At 30.8% G+C, this 23,215-nt stretch overlaps 2 protein-coding genes across 9 annotated transcripts; both read right to left on the minus strand.

Annotated features, from left to right (window-relative positions):
• Window positions 1–335: 335 nt before the first annotated feature.
• LOC112734621 (potassium transporter 10) lies at window positions 336–7,158 on the minus strand. Of its 8 annotated transcripts, none has more exons than XM_025784019.3 (10): window positions 6,681–7,130; window positions 6,416–6,463; window positions 6,049–6,333; window positions 5,295–5,520; window positions 4,242–4,487; window positions 3,098–3,148; window positions 2,741–3,001; window positions 2,497–2,664; window positions 1,961–2,215; window positions 336–1,529 (listed from the first exon to the last, which is right to left on the minus strand). In XM_025784019.3, exons 3-10 carry the CDS (start codon window positions 6,172–6,174, stop codon window positions 493–495), a joined length of 2,370 nt encoding a protein of 789 aa, XP_025639804.1. In that variant the 5' UTR covers window positions 6,175–6,333; window positions 6,416–6,463; window positions 6,681–7,130; the 3' UTR covers window positions 336–492. The 8 variants fall into 8 exon arrangements, with proteins under 8 accessions (XP_025639804.1, XP_025639806.1, XP_072089799.1 ...); XM_025784021.3 differs by having other exon boundaries at window positions 6,733–7,121; XM_072233698.1 differs by having other exon boundaries at window positions 6,416–6,459; window positions 6,733–7,100.
• Window positions 7,159–18,845: 11,687 nt separating this feature from the next.
• On the minus strand, window positions 18,846–21,599 carry LOC112734623 (pentatricopeptide repeat-containing protein At2g41080-like). Its single transcript, XM_025784023.2, has one exon. The coding sequence runs from the start codon at window positions 21,246–21,248 to the stop codon at window positions 19,218–19,220; it is 2,031 nt and encodes a 676-aa protein (XP_025639808.1). The 5' UTR covers window positions 21,249–21,599; the 3' UTR covers window positions 18,846–19,217.
• Between the last annotated feature and the right edge of the window lie 1,616 nt (window positions 21,600–23,215).

Genomic DNA, 23,215 nt, shown 5'->3' on the forward strand with positions numbered 1-23,215 from the left:
AACTTCTTTGATCGAAAGCTCCCTCCAACAACCATTTTGAGCACTTCCGGTGAAGCAACAGCATTGCAAACAATTTATGACCGAATTACTACTTCACGTAATCATTAATCAACACTATTAGTTCCAAGCAATTTAAAAAAAAAAAAAAGTTTTAAAATTTGACTCTTGTTTATGTGGTTCTATTTATAAGTTATAACAATCAGTTAACCCACTAAACCACCTATGTCATGTATTATGCATGTTAGAAGAACATTTATATATTCTACTAAACCTTTAATTTCTATAGTTTAGACCCAAATATTCATTTATCCTATCGCAAATATTTAGACAGCATGAAATCAAAGAGAACCAACCTAAATTCATGAAAAGAAACTACACAACTTATTTCAACATGATTGCCACCCAAAAAAACAAAAAAGTCTGAGTGAGTGACTTGCTTTAAAATTGCATCATAGGTTATACCTTGATATGATACAGTAAGCAATGTTGGGGCTATACATAGAAAATCTGACCCACATTTAAGAGACTTTCATGGGGAACATTGAAGATCACACTATTTTCCCTGCATATCTTCCTAAGGAATGCATATATATAATCAACTGCTATTTTCTTGTAGAACCTTGAATCTCTCCTTGCCCTCACCACAGTGTTCCCTAGTATGTGAACCACCCCAGCATCCCTGTTGTTATTCAAGAACTCGAGTTCGTCCACCTCGGTCTGGCTGCTTGTTTGACCGGAGGATTTCACATGCGGTGGAGATTTAGCCGGTTCTATTGAATCTAGTGAGGAAACTGATATATCCATATTGGATGATGCAGTTCTTGTGTTTCCATTGTTACTCAACATGCCATCCATGGACTGCACTGTTTTCTGTCCACATAAGCTGTATTCGTCCGAATCCGAACACCCTTCCATCATAGATTCGAGCCGAACAAACATGAAAAGGTTATCAAAGAGCTTTTTCTCAAAACTCTCATCTTTCTTATGCAGGTCTTTGTATCCATATCTTGCCACACATCGAAACATGCGGAAATTCTTAGGTCCAATCCTCTTGACAAGGAATCTCTCTTCTTCTGGGACTGTGTAGACAGGAAGATACTTGACGCATACGAAAACTACAACTGAATGGATTGCTGGGAGGTTGGTGATGAAATGAGAAAAGATGTGGGGTACTCCACTTGCAAGCTCTGTGTAGACTAGTCCAATTCCCGGGACTCGAACCAGCCCCAAACTAGGGCCAAGGCCTAGAATCCATGCCATTGAGACCTTACTATGCATTTCAAACTCATAGCGCTTCACCGTGCCATAGTGCCAAACATACATGATAACAAGAAATGCTCCGGCAATTACCAAGGGAACCCATCCACCTTGATCAATTTTGAAGAGTACAGAGGAAAAATATGTGCATTCGACAATTAATGATAAGCCGGTGAAGATGAGAACAAGAATCCAATGGCAGCGCCACACTAATATCATGATCATAATCATAAGGAATGTTGTAACCAGCATGACTATCACCACTGCAGTACCTGCCATGTCATTGATAATTTTACAATTAAATGCACACTGAAAAGAAGGATGAGCTGATATGTGTTAAAAAATCTATAAGAAAAAAAAAACTAGATTAACTCATGCTCAGCTAAAATGACAAAAAAAAAGCATGATCATAATATAGGATGGATTTCTACATGAGAAACTACACAACTCGTGTGCAAACTCTGAAAAAATGTGAGTACAAAATGTATTGATTCATGTGTGCAAAACTCTGGTAAATATAGATGCAAACTATATGCTTCTTGTGTGCAAAACCCCTGTAAATATGGATGCAAATTATTACTGGTCATGTAGCATTGCTCTTTTTTACATTTCATGTGACATTTTGTTAATATAATTGAGCATCAGAAATGTCTTCCAATGGCATGAAAATACTCATAATAGTGAACTAAGGGAAAAAACTTACCATATGCATTACCAATCTGGTTTTGATTTTCAAACCCAGCAGTAACAGAAATGCAAAGAATCATAAGGATCCAATTGATGTCCGGAATATATATCTGGCCAAGGAATGTCTTTGATGTATATACAACTTTAACTCTTGGGAAACATCCATGAGCAAGAGCTTGCTTAATAATTGAAAAGGTTGCTGTTATTGTGGCCTGGCTTGCAACTATAGCCGCTGCGGTTGCAACGACAAACACTGGCCAGTATATTCTATCTGCAGAATTAAAGGATAATCATCTTAAGAAACAAACAATTCCAAGTAATAGGAAAAAGCTACTGTGGAAATTTGGCTAATATATGTACCATAGGAATATGTGTAAGTTGATTCAAGTAGGGAGAAAGGAACAAAAAGTTTGGCACCAAAAATAGAAGAATACACTATAAACTAAGAATTTGGAAATGAAAAAATTGTTTGAGTCAGTACATAGAGATTTATAATTTGGAAGACAAATCATCTTTTAATTTAATATGATTATGCCAGTATAACAAACGAACCTGGAATAGAACGATAGAAAACATCTTGCGAATGATCCAAGTTATTCATAAGGTAAGCAGCTTGACCGGAATAGGCTAAAAGAAGGCAAGGAAACACAATTAATGTAAATGCAAGCTGTACAGCTGAGACTGGAAAATGAGCTAAGTCGGCAAAAAGAGCCTCCGTCCCTGAGAAAAAATCATCACAAATTGTCAAGTCCAAGAGCAACTATTAATAGAATAAGGAAATAAGAGTTTAAATTACCTGTTATACTGAGCATGATACCACCGAGGGAAGTCCAGCCTTCCTGTCCTCCTCTTTTGAAATAGCGATATATATACACCGGCGAGAATGCTTTTAGAACACTGCTTCCATGTTTCCAGATGTTAAATATACCTATGCCTCCAATTAGGAGAAACCAAAGGAGGACAATTGGAGCAAAGAGCCAACTAACTCTATCTGTACCATAATGTTGCATGCTGAAAAACCCGACCAATATTACGACAGCAACCAGGACAACCACACCTGTAATCCAGGCAGAAAGAATGTCTTCAACACTGATGAACTAAAGATTTGAAAACTATAAGCACTTATACATAAGTGGTAGGTGGAGAACCATACCATTACTCATATGTGGCTTATTTACCTTGATGCCACCAGCTGCTGACAAAACTGCAACAGAAGATATGGCAATGAATCTCTCAAAATATATTGGAAATGTATTAAGAATAAGATTATAAGGGGGAAAACCAGAGAGAAACAAATGTGTGTTGGGGGGAATAGTTGCAGAAAAGTAGATTGATCTCGACAACCTTCGTCACTACAATACATATAAAAGAAAAACTTAGAAAAGAATAGAATTCAACACAAATTCCTAGTGTGTTGGTTTTTTTTGTTTGGGTGGGGTTTCTTGTAAGGCATTGGCCTTTCTCATTGCCCTTGTATCAGAAGCTTCCACCATGTTTTCGATGCAACTGAGTGGCGCGAGCGTCGATATCAGCATTGTAATATTCACCCAAGACTAGTCAAGGGGCTAGTGCACAATGAGCCCGACGAGGCTGGTGGAAGAGGGTAGAATGTTAGGATCCAATTGTAAGATATGCCATCGCATACAAGATTTCTTCCATTTCTTTTATTTCCAATTCAAGTCAGCCTATGTTAAAATAAATGAAAGTTTACATAACTAGTCCCAAACTCGGATAAAAGGGGAAAGTTGTCTCATGCCATTGAAAGCTAAAATAGAACTTTGTCAAATCTTTATGACATGGATCAATAGACAACCTCACCTAGCGAGACAAATCTTGCTGTTGCCATCATCCTTTATTTCCAAATCATTTCATCAACCTTAGTATAACGAAAGAAGTTCATTGATCATTGAACAAACCAGAAAACAATCATTAAAAATCATGCTTAAGATTGGAACGACATCCTGACAAATGCCCAGCCCACCACTTACTCAAATAGTAATATCAATAGGCTGATTTATCGGTTGTAGCATAGTTTTAAGAGAAAACACCACGGCCTTACAAGTTTCAGTTGAATTGCATTCACATGACAACCAATCTAAGTCTTCTCAAGATCCTTATATAAAACTACACAATGTGAGAAACAAATAAAATATGAATATGGCATGGTTTTCTTCTCCATCATGATGAATGGCACAGGGTATTGTGTGCACCCCACCAAATTATATGGGAGAAATATCAGAAACTGGACCAGGTACATGCTTTAACAGAGATAATCTAGAGAAGAAAATAAGTCATACCGGATATAGCTGGGGTCAGAATCCCATCTCCAATCACCATGCAGGTGCCAACAAGGACAAGAATAAGAATGGCACTCCTCCTAGTTGCCTGTTCCTCTAACCATCTCTTAGTTTTTGCAGCAAATGACTTTTCCTGGAAGGTTGACCGACTATACGTTGTAAGCTCTTCATCGGTGCGATGCTGGTTTGGAATGGTTTTAATCTTGGCATGCCGGCAAAGCAAGGAATAAAGCGCAAATGTTCCCCCTGCTCCACAAATGTTAGTTTGGAAAAAACTTCATTGCAGCTCAGCAGTCTAAATCTGGCATACTTACAAATCCTATGTAAAACTAGTGCATTTTACTTACAATTATGAAAGAATCCAATTAGTTAATCTATCAACACTTATTCATGAGAAGTCTGACCTTATCCATTCAATAAAAACATACATAGAAAAGACTATACAATAATAAAAAAACATGCCTTTCCACTAAGTGGTGTTAATTACATAAATCAAACTTTAGTATTGCATTGGAAACTAACACAAACCATTCAATCCTAAATATTTTCTTGATGGTTTCACCCATTGTTTCTCTTAATCTCCATCTACCTCTATGTATTACTATTGAGGTTGTGGACTATTGAAACTAATTTTTCTCTCTCCTCCCTTAACAAGAAACCCTTTCATGACTGATTAGCCTAGCATTTCTTGCCAATTGGCAAATTGATTTTCATGCCACTAGAACTACTCTATAATCTAATATGATAAAGTACGGTCCGGAAGACAAAGGCACAAAGCACCTATCCCTATTTATAACAATGTGAAAACCTTAAACCTTAGTCTATCATCTTTTCTACGATAGTTGCTATACCAACTTTCTCACTTACATTCATTTCTAATCTATCTTGTCTAGTAAATCCACTCATTTAACGTAAAATTCTAGATGAATCTTGTTGAAAGATCATTAAAGATTAAGAAAGGGAGGGTCGGCTATCAATCTTTGAAGTTATAATAAGTACTATTTATTTTCTTTATACAGTTTTAAAGCCAAAAATTAACGAAAGAAACTATACCTTGGCCATTGTCGTTTGCTCTTAATACAACAAAGACATATTTGAGGAGCGGCACCAAAGTAAGAGAGTAGATAATCAAGGAAAGAGCTCCGATTACATCTTCTGGATCTTTCACTCCATGAGGAAATGTGTTGTAGAAAACATACAAGGGCGAAGTGCCCAAATCCCCATATACCACACCAAGACTCTGGAATGCAAGCCGCAGAAGCAGCACTGCAGAAAATTTCTGAACAAATGAAAACTTCATCAAAAACAGAATTATACACATACACCAAATTCCATTAGCTAAAGATAGTAACCTATAATTGTATTTGTATAGTGAACGATGAATATCCTGTCAGACTCAGACACTTCAAATAACTTCAACCAAATTAAAATTTTGATATATAATCAAATAGCTTTAAGGTATCTAGATTTCAAAAGGAGACAGGTGGTATTGTTTAAATGCATTTAGATTTCTCAACCAAATTAAAAGATAACAAGCATTCATTTTAATTCCAAAACTACAAATAGTCTCTTGATGAAGTCCGGCCACTATAAACAACTTTCCGAGATAAGTACATTAATTGAACAATTTAATGTTGATTGTTGAAATCATTGTTACAAATATTCATTCCTATAAGAAGAAAAAATGACAAAAGATAGGTTAGGTTTAATATATCGAATTTCCTCGACCCAATAAAAATAAGGAAAGTAATCTAGCAACAAGAGAAATAGAAAGAATGTAAAAACAATTTGCAATGCTGCATCATACTTTTTCTCTGTACATGTTCTTGAGCCTTCCTGCCTCTTCATCCATAGGCTGGTCAAGCTTCTGATCCAAATCCCACATACTACCTTTGTTATCGCCATCTTCATCACTCTCTACCCTCGAAGCCATTTCAGCACAGTTCAATGATTTCACACTAATAACACCTATGCAATCTTGGGTCCCTCTTCCTCAGTAAACACTGGAATTTCCAACAGATTGGCATTCAAATTCGAGCACACTTGGCATTCATGCCCATTCCAACAACGGATCCAAACCAACCTATAGAATCTGGAAAACAAAGCAACACTGCAGATTTTAACAACTGGTTCACGGAAAAACAATGACAACCCAATTTCAATAATCCACATACATAAAATTATTCGAATCCTTATACTGATCCAGCAATAAAATGAACTACCTACAAAAAAAAAAAGAGCTCAGCACAACCAGAACAAAAATGTTGGAGCTTTTTGCCAGAGATTATGCATGGATAAGCATAACAGAACTTAAATCAAGACGCAATAAAACTAGCATCAACTACCAAAGACCCACCACCAAAAAACAAAACTCAGAATTGAAATTCTTTTTTTTTTTTTTTGAAAAAAAAAATGCAAATTTGATAAAAGTAAGCATACCCCACTTAATGGAAAAGACTTATTTGTAGCTGCAAGCAGCACCAAACCTCACCGGTAGTTGCACAATCAGCTACTTCTCACTGGGAATGGCCAAGCATTCAGCTAAGAAAAAGGTTAACTTTTTCTTCTTCTTCTTTGTTATATCTCAGTGGCACAGGATCAAGAACAAAAACCCATCAGAGGTAGCTAGCTTCACATGTGCAAAGCATGAAAAAGACGAGAGGAAGAGGAACAAGTCGAGTTTTTTTTGTTTTCCTTTTATGGAGGAATTGAAGGAGTGTAAAGAAGAGGTTTTGTTGTTACTTCTTCTTCTTCTTCTCGGTTACAGTACAGAGCAACCTCTTGGCTCTTGCCTCTTGCAAGGAACCAGACAAATAATCTTTGGAGAGAGAAAGAGAAAGAAACAGAGAAGCTATTCATAATCTAGAGAGAGAGAGACTCTGTTTTTGTATGGTGGAGCTCGTGGAAGAGAGAGACTGAGCTATGCAGGTGGGGACCACTCTATAATTTCTAACTTTTTTTTTTTTTTTCAAAATAGAAAAATTTTTCACCATCTTCTCTTGCCTAATCAGGATATCTCATCAATTCATCTAGCATTTACAGTTTACCCATATGTGGAACGTGGAATCTACTTTTAAAATTTAGATTTGGAAATTAATAATCTCTTTCTTATTTTTTGTAATATTATTCCATAAATATTTTTTTTTCATTTTACATAGTTCTGTAAAAGATAATATTATTATTAAAATAGGAGAGATCATTTTTACTCAATTTTGTTAATGCTTTTTAAGTATATTTGTTAAATTTACTAAAAAAGAAATAAAAAAGAGTAAATTTTACATTTATTATGTGTATTATTAGAAGTTAGAATTTTAATATTTTAGTGCAAGAATTCTAATTTTATAATGTTAAAGACTATCTTTAATAGAATGGGATAGTAAATAAGTTACCATGATATCTAACATAATGCATTTGATGGTATTTTTTTTTAGGGTCAACAAAAATTAATTTTATTAACGAAAGCATGTTTATAAGTTTTAATTTTTTAGCTATGAATGTGAATATTTATATCTTTTTCCTTTTTTTGTATTTTTTTCCTTTTTTATGTATTTTTTTTGTCATTGTTCTTTTATTGTTATATTTTCTTTTTTTTTTCTTTTATTCTTGATGATTTTACAGTATTATGTATTTTTTTTTGTTTTTATTATTGTTAGGAGGGTAAAATAAGAAGAATAATGAGAATATAAAACAAAAAAAAAAAGATAAACAAAAAAATAAAAAGATGATAATGATGATGAGGATGAGGAGTTGAGTTATGCTGATACTCTCAAATTTGGTACCAAAATTTTGGAACTGTGACATAAGTTCTTGTTAAGATGCTAAAGTAAAAATTATGAGAATGTAAAATAATAATAATGATGATGATGAAAAAGGGGAAGAGGAGGATGATAGATTTTAAATTATGCATAATTTATGTAATACTGTATTTTATTATTATTATTATTATTATTATTATTATTATTATTATTATTATTAATTTTTTTTTATCTGTTATTCTTACTTATTTTAGGAGCATTACTTTTCATATTAGACTTGAAATAGTTTGTACTATTTGTATTATAATTAAGTTTTTGTTAAAAATGTGAAACAAAAATGATGAAAATGTGAAATGATGATGAAGAGAAGGAGTTGTTTTAAATTATGCATAATTTATTTAATGGAGTATTTTTTCTTTTTATTATTAATTATTCTTTTTTTTTCTTTTTTCTATTGTTTTAACTTTTTTTATGAGTATTACTTTTTATATTAGACTTAAAATAGTTTGTACTATATTATATAGTAATTTTATTTAGTTAAACGAATCTAAATTCATATTTATTAGAATAAATTCTTGTTAAAAATAAAAATAGTAATAAATTTATTTAAATTAATATCAAAATACCTCCACTCTAATATAAAAATTTTCAACTATATTTTTAGTTTGGTTAGTTATTTTGTTTGTTTGTAGAGTTTTATTGTTTTTTTTTTTTAATTTCTTAACTCACGTATATAGTAGATGTTATTAATTTCTATTTTGAGATCAATAATGGGGTATAGTGATATTTTTAAATGTATTTTTTTGGCATTTTTATCTTTTTTTTTTTAAATGGAAATATTTAGAAAGTTTGTCGCTTACCAAAAAACAGTAAAATATATATATATTGGGAACAAGACAAAGAAGGATTAACTATTTATGTTTTATTTATGGGAAAACTCCTATTTTAAATGATATTTTATGAAAACAAATTATAGTAGTAGTTTGAATAAAAATTTAAAAACAATTGAAATGGCAAATGTTGTTATTTGCTTATTTGCTATGCCAGGACAATGGAATGAAAACATCAAAAATTTATTTTATATCTTGGGAGCATCCTAATATTCTATTGCTCATGGTTTTCATTTTGGTTCAATATTCATATGGTTCAATATTCAATATTCTCATCCGATTTTACTATATTTTTTAAATTGGTGATGCTCATCAACCATTAAAATTTAAAAATAATAATAATAATGGATAAAGTTGAATGTCATTTTCAATTGAAAACATAAATAAATAGATAAATAAATAAATTTGAAACGTTTTCAAAATGAATTCTGCATCGACACTGTCATTTAATTTATTTAAACAGTAACCAAAACAATAATGGAATTATGATGGTCTGTGTTTAATTGTTGTTCTACGTAATGTATTTCATTTCATTCATAAAATAAAAGAAGTACGAATATATAAATGCATAATTCTCTTTGCTTTGGTTTTTGGTGATGTTAGTAATGTTATATATTCTTGCGGTATGTTTGTGTATTATTCTATATTTAAAACAAATTAAATTCACATAGCAAAGCTAATTTCAGGTAATTACTCTTAAAAAAAAATCTAAGTGATTATTTAGTTGAGCTGCTTTTTTTTTTTCACTATAGCATCTTTAATATTTAGTTTTAATTTTATTTTAAATTTCACAAAATATCAAATAAATATTTATAGGATCATATATCTATCATAAAAATTAATTTGATATTCAATATGAAATTTGTCACTCCATTGTTTAATCTCATTTTAATTTATTAATAATATTATAATATTTATTTAATGAATAAATATATAAATTACTGCATTATATTAGTCTTTCTTTAAAATGATACTGTATTTTTTTATTAATATTAGTATTATTTTAAATATTATATCTAATACAAATTTTAATTTTAAATTAATTTAGTTACTATAAAAATAAAAAATAATACCCAAAAAGTATTCCTTTCGAGTTGCTCTAATTATTTTTCGAATGTCATGGGTAGTTAGTGTCTAGAATCAATAATGTAAAAAAATAATTAATAAGATGCTACGCGTCCCAACTGTCAGTATCGTAGGATGATAAAGGCCAAGCTATGTTAGATCAAAGTATTTTTCTACCTGTTTTATTGCTGGTTACTGGTTAGTATTCAAAATTTCAAATAGATACTGAAAATGACAATTCTTAAAAGATTTGCTAACAAATTTTTAAGGTGTATTTTTTAGGAGCTATTTAGATAAAGATGTTAAAAATATTTTTTTAAATATTTTTTAATAATTAAAATTTAACACATATAATTAATTAAACTGTATTATTTTTATTAAAATTAGACAGAATAAATTAGTTTATCCGAAAAACTAATAAATTAAATTTTAAACCGTTTAAATTATTTTTTTTTATAAAAAATTACTACAATATACCTATTTTAAAAAAGACGGGTAAGTATTGTTTTGGTCCCTAACGTTTAGGATCAGAATCGAAACCGTCTCCAACGTAATTTTTTATTTAAAATCATCCTTAACATTTTTTTTCGTATTAAAATCGTCTTTTTTAATAAAAGTTTAAATTTTATTACTAAATTATCCCTATCCTAATAAAAAATTATAAAATAAAAAAAAAAGGAAAAAAATGCGTGGGAAGGAGAAAGGAAAGGGGAAAGGCCAGAGGGGGAGGAAAAGGGGGGAAGGGGAAGGGGAGGGGGAAGAGAGGATGGCACCGGCGAAGTTTAGAGTCACCGTCGTCGTTGCCGTCAAGAATCGCGAGGGAGAGAAGAGACGCGAGCCACTGTCGTCGCTGACCTCACCGCTAACCTCGCCGCTGCACCTCGCGTGTTGCACCTTCCCATTTTTGTTTCTGCTTTTGCTTATTGCTTCAGCTTCTACATCTTGCTTTGGACTCTGCTTTCTGCTTCTGCTTGAGCTTTTGCTTCTGCTTATGCTTCCACTTCTACTTCTGCTTATGCTTCTGCTTCTGCTTCTGCGTTTGTTTATTCTGCTTTTGTGTCTGCTTCTGTTTCTATTTTTTTTTTAATTTTGATTTTGATTTGTTATTTTCTGATTTTATTGTTGTTGTGTGTTAATTTTATTGTTGAATTTGATGTTATTTCTGAATTTAAATAATGTGTTATTGTTGGTGTTCTTGAATCTGATTATTAATATTTGATGGCAGTAAGGGAGGTGGTGGTGGTGGAGTAAGGGAGGTGGTAGTGGTGGTAAAGGTGCTAGTGGTGGTGGAGGGTATTTTTGTCCGTAAAAAGTTAAAAGGACGATTTTAATACGAAAAAAACGTAAACGATGATTCTAAATCAAAAATTACGTTGGGGACGATTTCGATTCTGACCCTAAACGTTAGGGACTAAAACAATACTTATCCCTTTATATATATATATATATATTAATTTTGAAAATTCTAAATCCTAACCTTACAACGGCAAAGAAGAAGAGGGCTAGAATTTAGAATTCTCAAAATTAATATATATATATATATATATATATATATATATATATATATATATATATATATATATATATATAATAGGAGTATTTTAGTTATTTTCTATAAAAAAATAATATTAATTTAAACCAATTTAAATTAATTTACCATTTTTCGGTCAAATTAATTTGTCTAACCTAATTTTGACAAAAATAACATGACGTAATTAATTATATTATATGTGTTAAATTTTAATTATTAAAAAATATCTTTAAAAAAGATATTTTAGGCATCTTTATCTAAGTGGCTTCCGTATTTTTTTATAAATAATAATTATCTTTTTAGAGAAAAGGACAAATAAGTTCTTCACCTTTTGATCTGCGGATATTTAAGTTCTCGAAGATTTAAAAATACATTTAAGTCTCTGATATTTTCAAAACCTAGACATATCAATCTCTCATATTCATTTGGTTCTGTCAGACCCAATAAAAAAAGAGTGAATACCCTATCCGGCCCCTGACAATTATCTCGAAAGGACAACGAGGCCCCCAAGAAAAAAAAACACCCAATCCGGCCCCTGATAAATTTTTTTTGGGACAGATTAGCCCCTGTGCCAAAAAAAATAACATTGATTTTTTTTTTGTACAGGGGCCTCGTTGTCCTTTCGAAGTAATTGTCAGGGGCCGGGTTGGGTTTATTTTTTTTGTCAGGGGCCGGGTTGGGGTTTTTTTTTTGTCAAGGGCCTCGTTGTCTTTCGAGGTAATTGTCAGGGGCTGATTTGGGTTTTTCTCATAAAAAAATAAAATATGACTCCTATTATATTGACCTAGTTGATACAGATGCACACGTGAGAGTATTTTTAAAATAAGACAAATTAGACCCAAAAATCAATGTGTCTAAATTAAAAAAAAAAGTTAAAAACTTAAATATATTTTTAAATATTTAAAAATTTAAATATTCATACACCAAAAAGTCAAAAATCGATTTACTCTTTTCTCATTTTTTTAATATTCTTAACAGATATCTTGACATATTGTTATTAAAATCCTTGTTGTAAATAAAAAAAGAAAATAGTGTTTTCTTATTTTTTTAGTTTTTAGTTTTTACCATCTCACTTAAGTTTGCAAAAGGAGTAAAATGGATTAAAATAGTCACATACATTCTAGCAATTCAGAAGACGTGTGTTTAAAAAGGATTTAACTAAAAAACGTTTTAATGATATTGGTTAAGAGAATAAAAGTAAAAAAAAAATTAATATATTTAATACATATAAAAATAAAAAATATATATTTGATTCGTAATTTTTTATATAAATTTTTTAATTATAGTATTCTTAGAAAGTGCTTTAATATGTTTTTTCTAAAAATAATAATAATTCGTTTACTTAAATAAAAATAATTAAATATTTGTTGGGGTGTCATTATTTTGATAAAAAAATATTTTTTTTAATGAAAAAAGTTTTTTTTTTTATTTTTTAGTGTGTTTGGTAAATTTTTAATAGTAAAAATAAAAGCATTAAAAAATAAAAAAAAAAACATCTTTTTTGAGAAGTTGCAATTTATTTTTTTTTAAAGATTTTTTTCTTTTAAAAAATATTTTTCATGTAATAAATAAATAAAAAAGTACTTTTATATTGTTATACCCAAACATAAGTGATAAATAAAAAGATCTTTTTGTATGAGATATCCAAACATAAAATTACTTTTACTTTTACACAAGATCTTTTAAACAAACATAACTCAAAAAAATATCTTTTCTTAAAAACTCATCCAAACAAGCTCTTAATTAACAAATATCTTAAAATGCTCGTTAACGTATCAAATATAAAAAAAAAATTATAATTATAAACTAAAAATTTAAAGTTTTTAATATATTTATTATTAGGTAAGAAATAAAAAAATATAACATATAACATTAATCAATCATTATTGATATACATCCGAATTTTTTTTAACCAAATTCAATCAAGTTAATCTAAAACCAACAAAAATAAATTTTATTAGTGAGAGCATATCTACACACTCTAATTACTCACTAATATAAAGGAGGAAGAGTTTTGAATTGTGCAATAAAATAACACCGAAATTTCTTAACAATAACACCGAATTTTTAAATTTTGAGACTCAAATTTTGCTACAAAAATACAGAAATGCCTTTTTTAATATTGTATTTTTTTGCTTTTTATTATTCTTCTTTCTTTTTTTTTTTCTGTTGCTTTTACTTTATTTTTTAAGAGTACTTCTTCTCATATTAAACTTAAATGAATATCTCTGTACTGTATTGCAATCTTATTTAGTTGAATGAAAGTAGGTTCACACTTATTGGATTGAATTCTTGTCAGAAACAAAAATAGCATCGAAATTTGTTTAAAGTGTTATCAAAATCTAAATACAATGATATATAATGTAGAAAGTAAATTGCATACTAAAAGAGCACATTGACTCTATAAAATGAAATAAGATAGCACCGAATTGGCACCAGAAGTTTAGTAATACGACACAGAAAAATATTGAATCTTTCTAAAAAACATTACACATTCGATGAATTGAATGTTTATCTCATATATAAAACAACACATAAAAATTTAAAAAATAATATCAAAATATTTTCACTCTAACATCGAAATTTTTAACTATGATATCTATAGCAACGATGACGACGATAACGATAACAATGATAATAATAATAATGATAGTGATGATAAAAAAGAGCAGCGAAAAAAAGAAGAAAAAAATAAATTAAATGAGAAAAGAAGAAAAAAGAATACCATGAGGTAGTGATGGTGACAGTAACAACGATGATGATAACGAAATATAAATATATAAAAAAAAAAGAGGAGAAGAAGAAGATCTTTAAAAATCAGCTCAAATCTTTTGAGAATTGTTTGCTTGCTTGTATTTAAATGAGAATTGATCATTTCAAATTAAAGGTGACATCATCAAGTGATTGTTTGGAACTTTTTTTGTATACAATAAATGACGCAAGCAAAATTTTTTTTTTACTTGGATGCAAAGCAATGCATTCATCATAAGTCTTGTGAAGTAGCCTTGTTATTGCACAATGCATGCAGCGGAGGGTAATGAAATAATTAAGTATTAAAAAGAAATGTTGGTGGACATTTTGTCACAAAAAATTTTTATTATTGTCTCAAATTTTATTCATTTTCTTCACCATTTGTTAATAGAATGAGAACCACATTTAATCACATTAATCTTGACATGTTCATTTTTTTTTCGAACTTTTGTTTCAGTCTCCAGAATGCCTGAAATATTAGACATATGTGTTAGCATCAATGGTACAACTGAAAATTGGGTGTATGATGCGTTGAACTTATGAATGTGATCTCTTAAAGTTTTAACAAATTGAAAAATAATGTAATTTACATATGATCTATGACATTCTTTCTAAATGTAAAACAGAAAAAAACACATGAGAAGAAATTAAGATACAAGTATGTCTCTATCTGCTCTAGGACTATATGAAACAGTTTCTTCACCAAGTAAAAGTGCCCACAAAACAATCTCACACAAACTACTATAATGAATAATTAAATCTCCACCATCTGAAACTTCATGATAATTTATTCATTGCATATTCCTTGAAACAAATCTTTAAATTTGAGAGGGCACAACCTTATTTTCATATCCCTGCCAAATGTGAACTTTACTTGTGTTGTGAGAGAATGGATTGCTTAGTTTCAATGGATCAAACTCCCAGTTGCAATAGTCTTGGAGAATGGATCAGTCTCTTCCCGTAGTTAGGAGTGGCAATGGGTAGGGTAGGGTAGGGTTTGAATCCAACCCTAACCTTACCCACGGGTTGAGATTTTTATATAAACTCAACCTACCCTATCCACGAGTTGAGAATATCCCAACCCTAACCATACCTGCTCTTAACCCACGGGTACCCGACCCTACATGCGAGTTACAAAAAATATACAATATTATTATATAACTTGATGACAATTTAAAATAGAACTGGTTTTTATGTAAAAAAAATATTAAATTATCAATTAATAATTTTCTTTTAGTGGTTAAGGATCTTTTACATTTAGTGAGAGGTCTTTGATTCAACATCCACTTAAAACATATTTTTGTATAGGTATATAACATAAACATATATAGAGTGCGAATTAGTCGGGTAGGGTTGAGGCTCAACCCACACCCTACCCGATCGGGTGGGGTCGGGTTGGGTACTCGCGGGTAGGGTACATATTGCCACCCCTACCCGTAGTCCATATCCAGCTCTATCATATTGCACAAAATATATACCCAATGCATCTATTAATTCTGCACATTCAGTGTCACATCAATGTTATATATATATTATCATCAACATACATTTTGAATTTATTATTCCACTCACTGTTGATAGCTCATGGGTATTCAATAATCAATTAGATTTAAATCCAATTAATAATTTTCACATTACCGTAACAGAGTCAATAAAAGATTGATCTTTTGTATCAATTTTTATAATTGGATACTGGAATGACAAATTCAAGAAGCTGCAACAAGTAATTTAAAGTTTTAGAGATAATATTGAAAAAATTCAATTTTAATTCTGTTCCTATTCCTTCTAACTCAACAATTATAGCCCCAACAGTAAAATTTCCAAAAATATTGTACCTCACTATCATATAAGAATTTCTATTTTTTAAACATCAAATAAAAATATATAAAAAATAAAACTTTATTAATTTTAAAAAAGAAAAACTTTATTAACAAAATATAAATATAAAAAAAAAGAAAAAAAGAAGATGCACTAACAGTAATGTGTTAGTAAGAAGAAAAACAAAAAAGTATGTTTAAAAAAGATAAAAAAAAATTACGCACACAATAAATAATGCATGTATAAAAATAATTATAATAATTTGATTGAATTTAGTTAAATAATTCACTTAATTGCAGGATGTATCGGTTAATAATCAATATTCCTTAAAAATACTTGTTAGCAAAATTCATTAAAAGTAAAAAATACTGTAATAACTAATAAGTGATAACAAAAGTTAAATTACACGTGCTATACATTTAATGACGCAAGCGAATCATTCTCAAATGATATTAACTACAGTATTAATTGCGGCGATAAAATATACGTAGTATCTGCTCATCTGCACCACTAACTTTATACATCAACAATCATATTTTTATATTAGACTACACCTAGCGTATGTCGCATATATTAGCGACCATTCAAAACTTAGAATTACAATAATGTATTTATCAAAACTTATATTTACTTATTCAAAAATGCTATATTTATACTAAAATTAATCGTTAATATATTTGTGTATAAATATATGTGATTTAATTTATTTTCAATGTGTATTTATATTCTAATATATATTTTATACTGATGATTAATTTTGATGGCTAATTTTAGTGTACACATAACATAACTCTTATTTATTTGTCCATATTTAACTGTTGACAGGGACGGATTTACTGGGGCGAGTGGAGGCCTCGGCCCCAACTTTTTTAAAAAAAGATTAATAGTAATAAGTTATTAAGTACGATTTATTTTTTTTAAATTTATTTAGTATTTAGTCTAATATAAATAAAAATCCAGTCTAACATAAATATTAATGATTTCTAATATCTAAAAAGTAAGTAACAATATTAAAAAAATATGAAAAGATATTATTACTAATATTTTTTAATTAAATACAATTTTTCAATTCCCATAAAGTAGATTTTTTTCTTCTTGTGAGCGTCTTTCTTGATTCATTTGGTATTAATTTTCTCTATTTCAACTACTATAACTGAGAGTTCTTTTTCAGTTATGAATATTGTGAATAATAATTCAGAAACAAAATGAAAGATAAATTTCTTGCTAATTGTCTTTTAATTATATTGAAAAAAAATTGCAAAAAAATTTGTTCTATTATTGATAAATTTTATGAAACGAGAAATCAATCACTTCGTTAATAAAAAGTACATATATATTTTTTGTACTTTAAAATATATTCTCTATCAGTATATTTTTGTAATGCATTTTACATTATATAATTTTTTGCATAATTTTTTAATATTATATATATTATTGGCCCAGGATACTATTTCTGGATCCGTACTTGACTGTTGCCTTACAAACTTCATCCTAGAAACCAATTCACCATGACTCCACCAAGCTCGATAGACAAGGAAACATACTTTTATCATCAATACCCTAATTTTGATGACACTGCGAAGAGATTATAGATTAGGCTAATAAAGTTCAAAACAAAAATATTTAAAAAACAATAAAAAAAATTAACTCAAAATAATTTAAAGTTATGTTATTTTGCACTTTTCTATTATTATTGGAATAAGTAGATAATATTAAATATAATACATGTGTATTATACTATTATGGATATTAAATTAAAAAAATAACTTTAAGTTATTATCTTTCTAATATTATGGATCCGGAAAATAATTATGATGTATTTTTCATGATTTGTGAATAAAATATGTTTTAAAAAATGTGTCTTATACTTTCAATAAAGTTATAAAATAATGAAGAGTTTAGTTAACATGTGCCTTAAGACATATAATAAGCTTACTATTATTATTAAATTGTAAATATTTTTATTTAATAAAGACAAAACAAATGAGTTAAAATTTTGAATTTTTTATATTTTTAATAAAAAACTTTTTACTAATAACAGGCTTATGATGAGCTCTTAAGACACATATTAGTTAAAACCCCATAATGAATTAGAAAAGAATACTAACAAATTCTGTTTTTTTATAATACTCTTCCCAATTTCAAAGTGTGTTTTTTAAGATCTTAATACACATTAAGAATTCATAAAGGTTAGACTCGAAAGTACAAACTAAACTATCAAAGAGAATAATAATTGTTACTAAAAAAATGTCAATTTTAAGAGAGCAAAGGCTAGTGTGGGGACATAATCACATAACTAGCTCATTTGCCAGTGCCTTTCAATAAATATGTCATTTCTTATTATATGTTAATATTCATATTTTACTATAAAACAGATTTGTTTCGATGAACTCTCATCCTCAGGAATATTAATGATTGTATGGGACAAAGCAGAAGAATTCAATGCTAAAATAACTAATAAATCATATATATTTCTCACCAAAATTTCTATTGGCAGGGGAAGAGAAATTAGCCAGGCCCCAATGCCTTTAATGGCTATGTTTCTTACTGTAACACTATCCAATTTAAGACCAACCTATTCTCTACATTCATAGCTCTCTACTTCACATATATATATAAATTATAAGCCTTTAGCCATGTGTAACTGAAACTCCTCCATTGGTGATGGAAATTGGAATGCAATTATAGCTTTTTAGAGAGAGAGAGAGAGAGTGAGTGAGTGAGTAGAAAACATGGTACAAGAACACAAACATTAGAAGACATGCCTGTTACTGCTAAAAAGAAAGAGAGAGTCGGTTTAAATCAGTCATGGACCATTTTTCTGTCAAAATTGAAAATTCAAAACCCTACCCAAAGAGATATATAAGGCCCCCTGACAGAACAATCCAAGAGAGAGTTTCAGCAAATGCTCTTGCACCACGTGGCATGAGAATTGAAATATGAATAATGGGTCATTGATCCAATTAGCAATGACACAAAAATGGACAATGGAAACTATTGGCCCAACTAATAATAAACAACAGTATATACAAGTACTGAATGGAGCTCAGTACCGCGACGGATTAGTCCTTGACCTGCCGGGTTGGGGGATACCGTGAGAAACCAAAAAAAAAAATATACAAGTACTGAAGTACACTTGAATGGTGATCAATGAAAAACTTGTTCATTACCAATAATCTCCACAAGAACATGTACCATCTTTGAAATGGTGAAACCTGCTAGCATCTCGCACTATAATTTCCAAATTTTTTATCTCCGATATGTACTTAATGGCAACATGGCAATCACTACAAACGCGCAAGTTCTTCATCACCCTTATTGGCATTCCCTCTGGACAATTCATCAAAGCAAAAGCAATTGCCATCTTCTCACTGTGGTGTGCCAAGTTGTATTCTTTCTCCTCATTGTCCATGTCATGCATTACAGAGCTAGTATCCGGGACATAGCCGCGCATCTTCATTTCTGAAGTTAGTTCTTCCAGATACCGATTTATCTCCGCAGATTGTGGGTGGGATTTATCATCCAAACAGAACTGGTGAACCTGATTCTTTATTTCTACCCAACTTATGCCTGGTTCTTTCTTCAACATCTTGCCTCTCATAGCCTTCCTCACCTCAGAAACATCCTGCCACCTATTAGCAGAAGCATGAATATTGGCAAGTAGAATATATGATGCTGAATCTTGAGGATTGATCCTAAGAACTTCTTCAGCAACCCGTTTTGCCATTTCTGCATTCTTGTGGATCTTACATGCAGATAAGAGTGTTTTCCATATAATTGCATCTGGTTTCATAGGCATGGAACGTATCACAGCCTCTGCATCGTCCAAACAACCAGACCTACCTAGTAGGTCAACGACACAATTATAGTGTTCTAGTCTAGCCTTGAGCCCATACTTTTGTACCATCAACTCAAAGAAATCAAGCCCTTTGTCCTTCAATCCACAATGACAACATGCATATAACAAGCTCAAAAATGTAACTTCATTTCCTGGCAAATTTTCCTGTTCCATCTCATCAAAGAGTTTTATAGCTTCTTCCCCTCGACCATGAAACCCATAAGCAGAAATCATTGAGCTCCACAATACAATATCTCGCTGTTTGCCTTCTGAAAAAGCTTTCATAGAGTCTTGCAAGGATCCACATCTTGAATACATACTAACTAATGAGCTAACTACATCAACTATAGAACTAGCTCCTGCTTTGATTGCTTCGGCATGTATTTGCTTCCCTTGACCAAGTGTGGCTAACTCCGAACATGAACTGATCACAGTCACAAAAGTAATCTTATCTGGTCTGAAACCTGCCTTTTTCATCATACAGTATTGATCTAAAACTCCTTCGAAACACCCATTTTGAGCTTTCCCAGACATAAGTGTATTCCAAGCAACCACATTATAATTTGGCATCAATCTGATCAATGTCTCTCCATCACTCAAGCTTCCAGCTTTGATGTACATGTGAGCTAAAGAGCATGTGACAACCAAATTAAACTCAAACCCACTTTTCATAATATAAGCATGAATCTGTTGGCCTGCAAACAAAGCTGTGAGGTGTGCACATCCCCTGAGCACACTACCCAGCGAGTACTCATCCGGCATGAAACCCAACTCATTCATCCGTGAAAACAAGAACAAAGACTCCTCATTCATTTCAAACTTGGCCAACCCCGTGACCATTGCATTCCAAGTAGCAACATTCCTCTCGGGCATTTCATCAAACAGTTTCTTGGCACTCTCAAAACTACCCATTTCAAGATGGGCTTTGATCATGATGTTACACGACATGATGTTCCTACAAGGCATTCTATCAAACAGTAAGACTGCAGCTCGGAGCTCCCCAAATTTCGAATACAGGTTGAGGAGATGGTTGGAAACAAACTTGTCGGAGGAACAGCCAGAAGTAATAATCAAAGAATGAAGCTGCTTCCCCAAAGAAACAGACTTTGTGGGAATGCATGCTTGGATGAGATTTGAGAACAAACGGGGTTCAGACCATATATAAGAAACAAAGCTGTGAAACGCTTCTCTGATACGCCCGTTGGAGCACAAGGTTGCAAATTGTTCTTTGGCATCTGAAAAGTTTCCATCTTCCAAGTGGATTTTGAAGGTAACTGTGGACAAGTGAAAGACGGAATTTTGAAAAACGGTAGGCACAGAAAACGAGAAGCACGTACGAGGAAGACGAAACCTGCCCATGCAAGCTACATGGATTGTGGAGGGGGAAAAAAGCACCGCAAAATCGGTTTCAGCCACACAACATTGCTGAATTATCCACCGCCACGGAGTCGGAGACGAGCACCAAAGCAGAGGTGCTGGCGAACGAAGCAGCGGCCCATCAGGGTGGCTTCTCCCTTCATTTTTTTTTTCTCGTTTCCCGCCTTTTTTTTTTTATCGGTGAATTGGACGACCCAATCCTAGGTACTCCAATGAATTGGACAAACCTCAATTCTAAGTACACAAAACACACTCACACACATTCTCATATACTTACCAATTTTCTTCTTCTCGGTTCCACTTCTGTTTGGTTCTTTCACTTCATTTTCTAAATTGGCCTTTCTTTCTAAGTGTATTTTTTTTTAAATAATAATAAGAGTTTAGCTAACATGTGTTTTGCTGTCTTTTGTCTAAGATAAATTTATCATTAATAAAAAAATTTATATATTTTTATTTAATAAATATAAAATAAATATATTAAAAACTTAAATTTTTTATATTTTAATAAAAAAATTATTTTTTAATTTTAACATATGCTCTTAAAACACATTATAGATAAACTCTAATAATAAAATAAAGTTTAGGTTAGTTTGACATTAACTATTCTACCAAAATAAAATTATATTCCTAAATTTTTTAAACCCACGTAAAAATACTTATAAAAATGGGTGCAAAGTAGTATGGACTAAGAATTTTTTTTCTCTGGTTTCTTTTAATAAAAGAAGATAGAATATTTCTTGCAAAATAGTAACCAACATTTTTTGTCCTGACTTAGATTTATATTTGAACTAACATTAACCAACTGTTCTTCTTTCTCTATTTGAACTAAATCCCTCGCTTAGAAAAGAGAAAAGAGAATGACGTGAATAATTTAGATGTTTTTGTTATAATTATTAGTAGTTTTCTCTCTTTTTATTGTCAAATTAGTACAATTGTAACTCAAGTTGGGCATTAGACATTACTGAAAATAGCTACTTCCCAAAAAAATTATTCTCATAACTTACTTAAGATAGATGAATTTTATAAGCTAGCAGCAAATATTTTTTTTTATTGCACACGGTATCCCTTAACTCGACGGGCATGCGTGTGTATGATGATTTGTTTTTAAGTTATGCTACGTGTACACTAAAATCAGCCACAAAAGTCAGCCATCAGTATAACATACATGCTGAAATATAAATATACATTGAAAATAAATTAAACCACACATGTATTTATACACAAGTACATTGGTGACTGATTTTAGTGACTAATTTTAGTGTACAAATAGCATTTTTCTTTGTTTTTATATGCTTTTTCATGTAAAAATTAATTCAAATGCTTAAGTATGAAAGTGTTTTGGTGCTTAAGTTGGATATCGTTTTAATTTTTTTGATTTGATGAATTTTATTAAAAATGATAGAAAAAAAAAAAACAAAAAACACAAAACAACCTTAAAAAAAGAAAAAAATTTAGACATATTTTAAAATTTAGAATATACTTTAGAACCCTGAAGAGTGCATCATAGGCGTTGGTAACGGCTAGGACTAAAGCGCCCTCTTAAAGAGACGCTAGCAATGAAACATATGAAGCTGGAGCATGTAAAGTGGCGTTGCTAACGCCCACTAATTGAAGCGCCCTCTTAAGGAGGTGCCCAATCATCAATGAAGCATGCGTGAATAAATGAAGCTACATGAAGCAAAGGGCATGCATATTAATTAATGGATATTTTGAAGCATAGCATGAAGCATGATGAAGGCGTTTTTAACGCCAATAAAGAAGCATGCATGTGTTACAAATCAATGAAGCCATTTAATGATGCATGAAACAAATGAATCCAATTAATGAATCAATGGAGAACGTTGCATGCATGAGGCGTTAATTAATGCCAATGAATGAAGAAGCATGAAGCATGCGTGAGGAACAAAGGAAGCATTGTTCAAAGGCGTTGTTAACGCCCATATATGAAG

The sequence above is a fragment of the Arachis hypogaea genome, chromosome 3, assembly GCF_003086295.3.
Source record: "Arachis hypogaea cultivar Tifrunner chromosome 3, arahy.Tifrunner.gnm2.J5K5, whole genome shotgun sequence".
Classification (NCBI taxonomy): Eukaryota; Viridiplantae; Streptophyta; class Magnoliopsida; order Fabales; family Fabaceae; genus Arachis; species Arachis hypogaea.

Excerpts from the sequence above, each read along its gene's own strand:
- LOC112734621 (XM_025784020.3), bottom strand. The coding sequence starts at position 6,174 with ATGGCTTCGAGGGTAGAGAGTGATGAAGATGGCGATAACAAAGGTAGT. Across the intron at positions 4,488-5,294 it reads AGCAAACGACAATGGCCAAG|GGGGAACATTTGCGCTTTAT; the intron begins GTATAGTTTCTT and ends TTTGTGGAGCAG. Across the intron at positions 2,216-2,496 it reads TTTCTATCGTTCTATTCCAG|ATAGAATATACTGGCCAGTG; the intron begins GTTCGTTTGTTA and ends TTAATTCTGCAG.
- LOC112734623 (XM_025784023.2), bottom strand. The coding sequence starts at position 21,248 with ATGGGCAGGTTTCGTCTTCCTCGTACGTGCTTCTCGTTTTCTGTGCCT.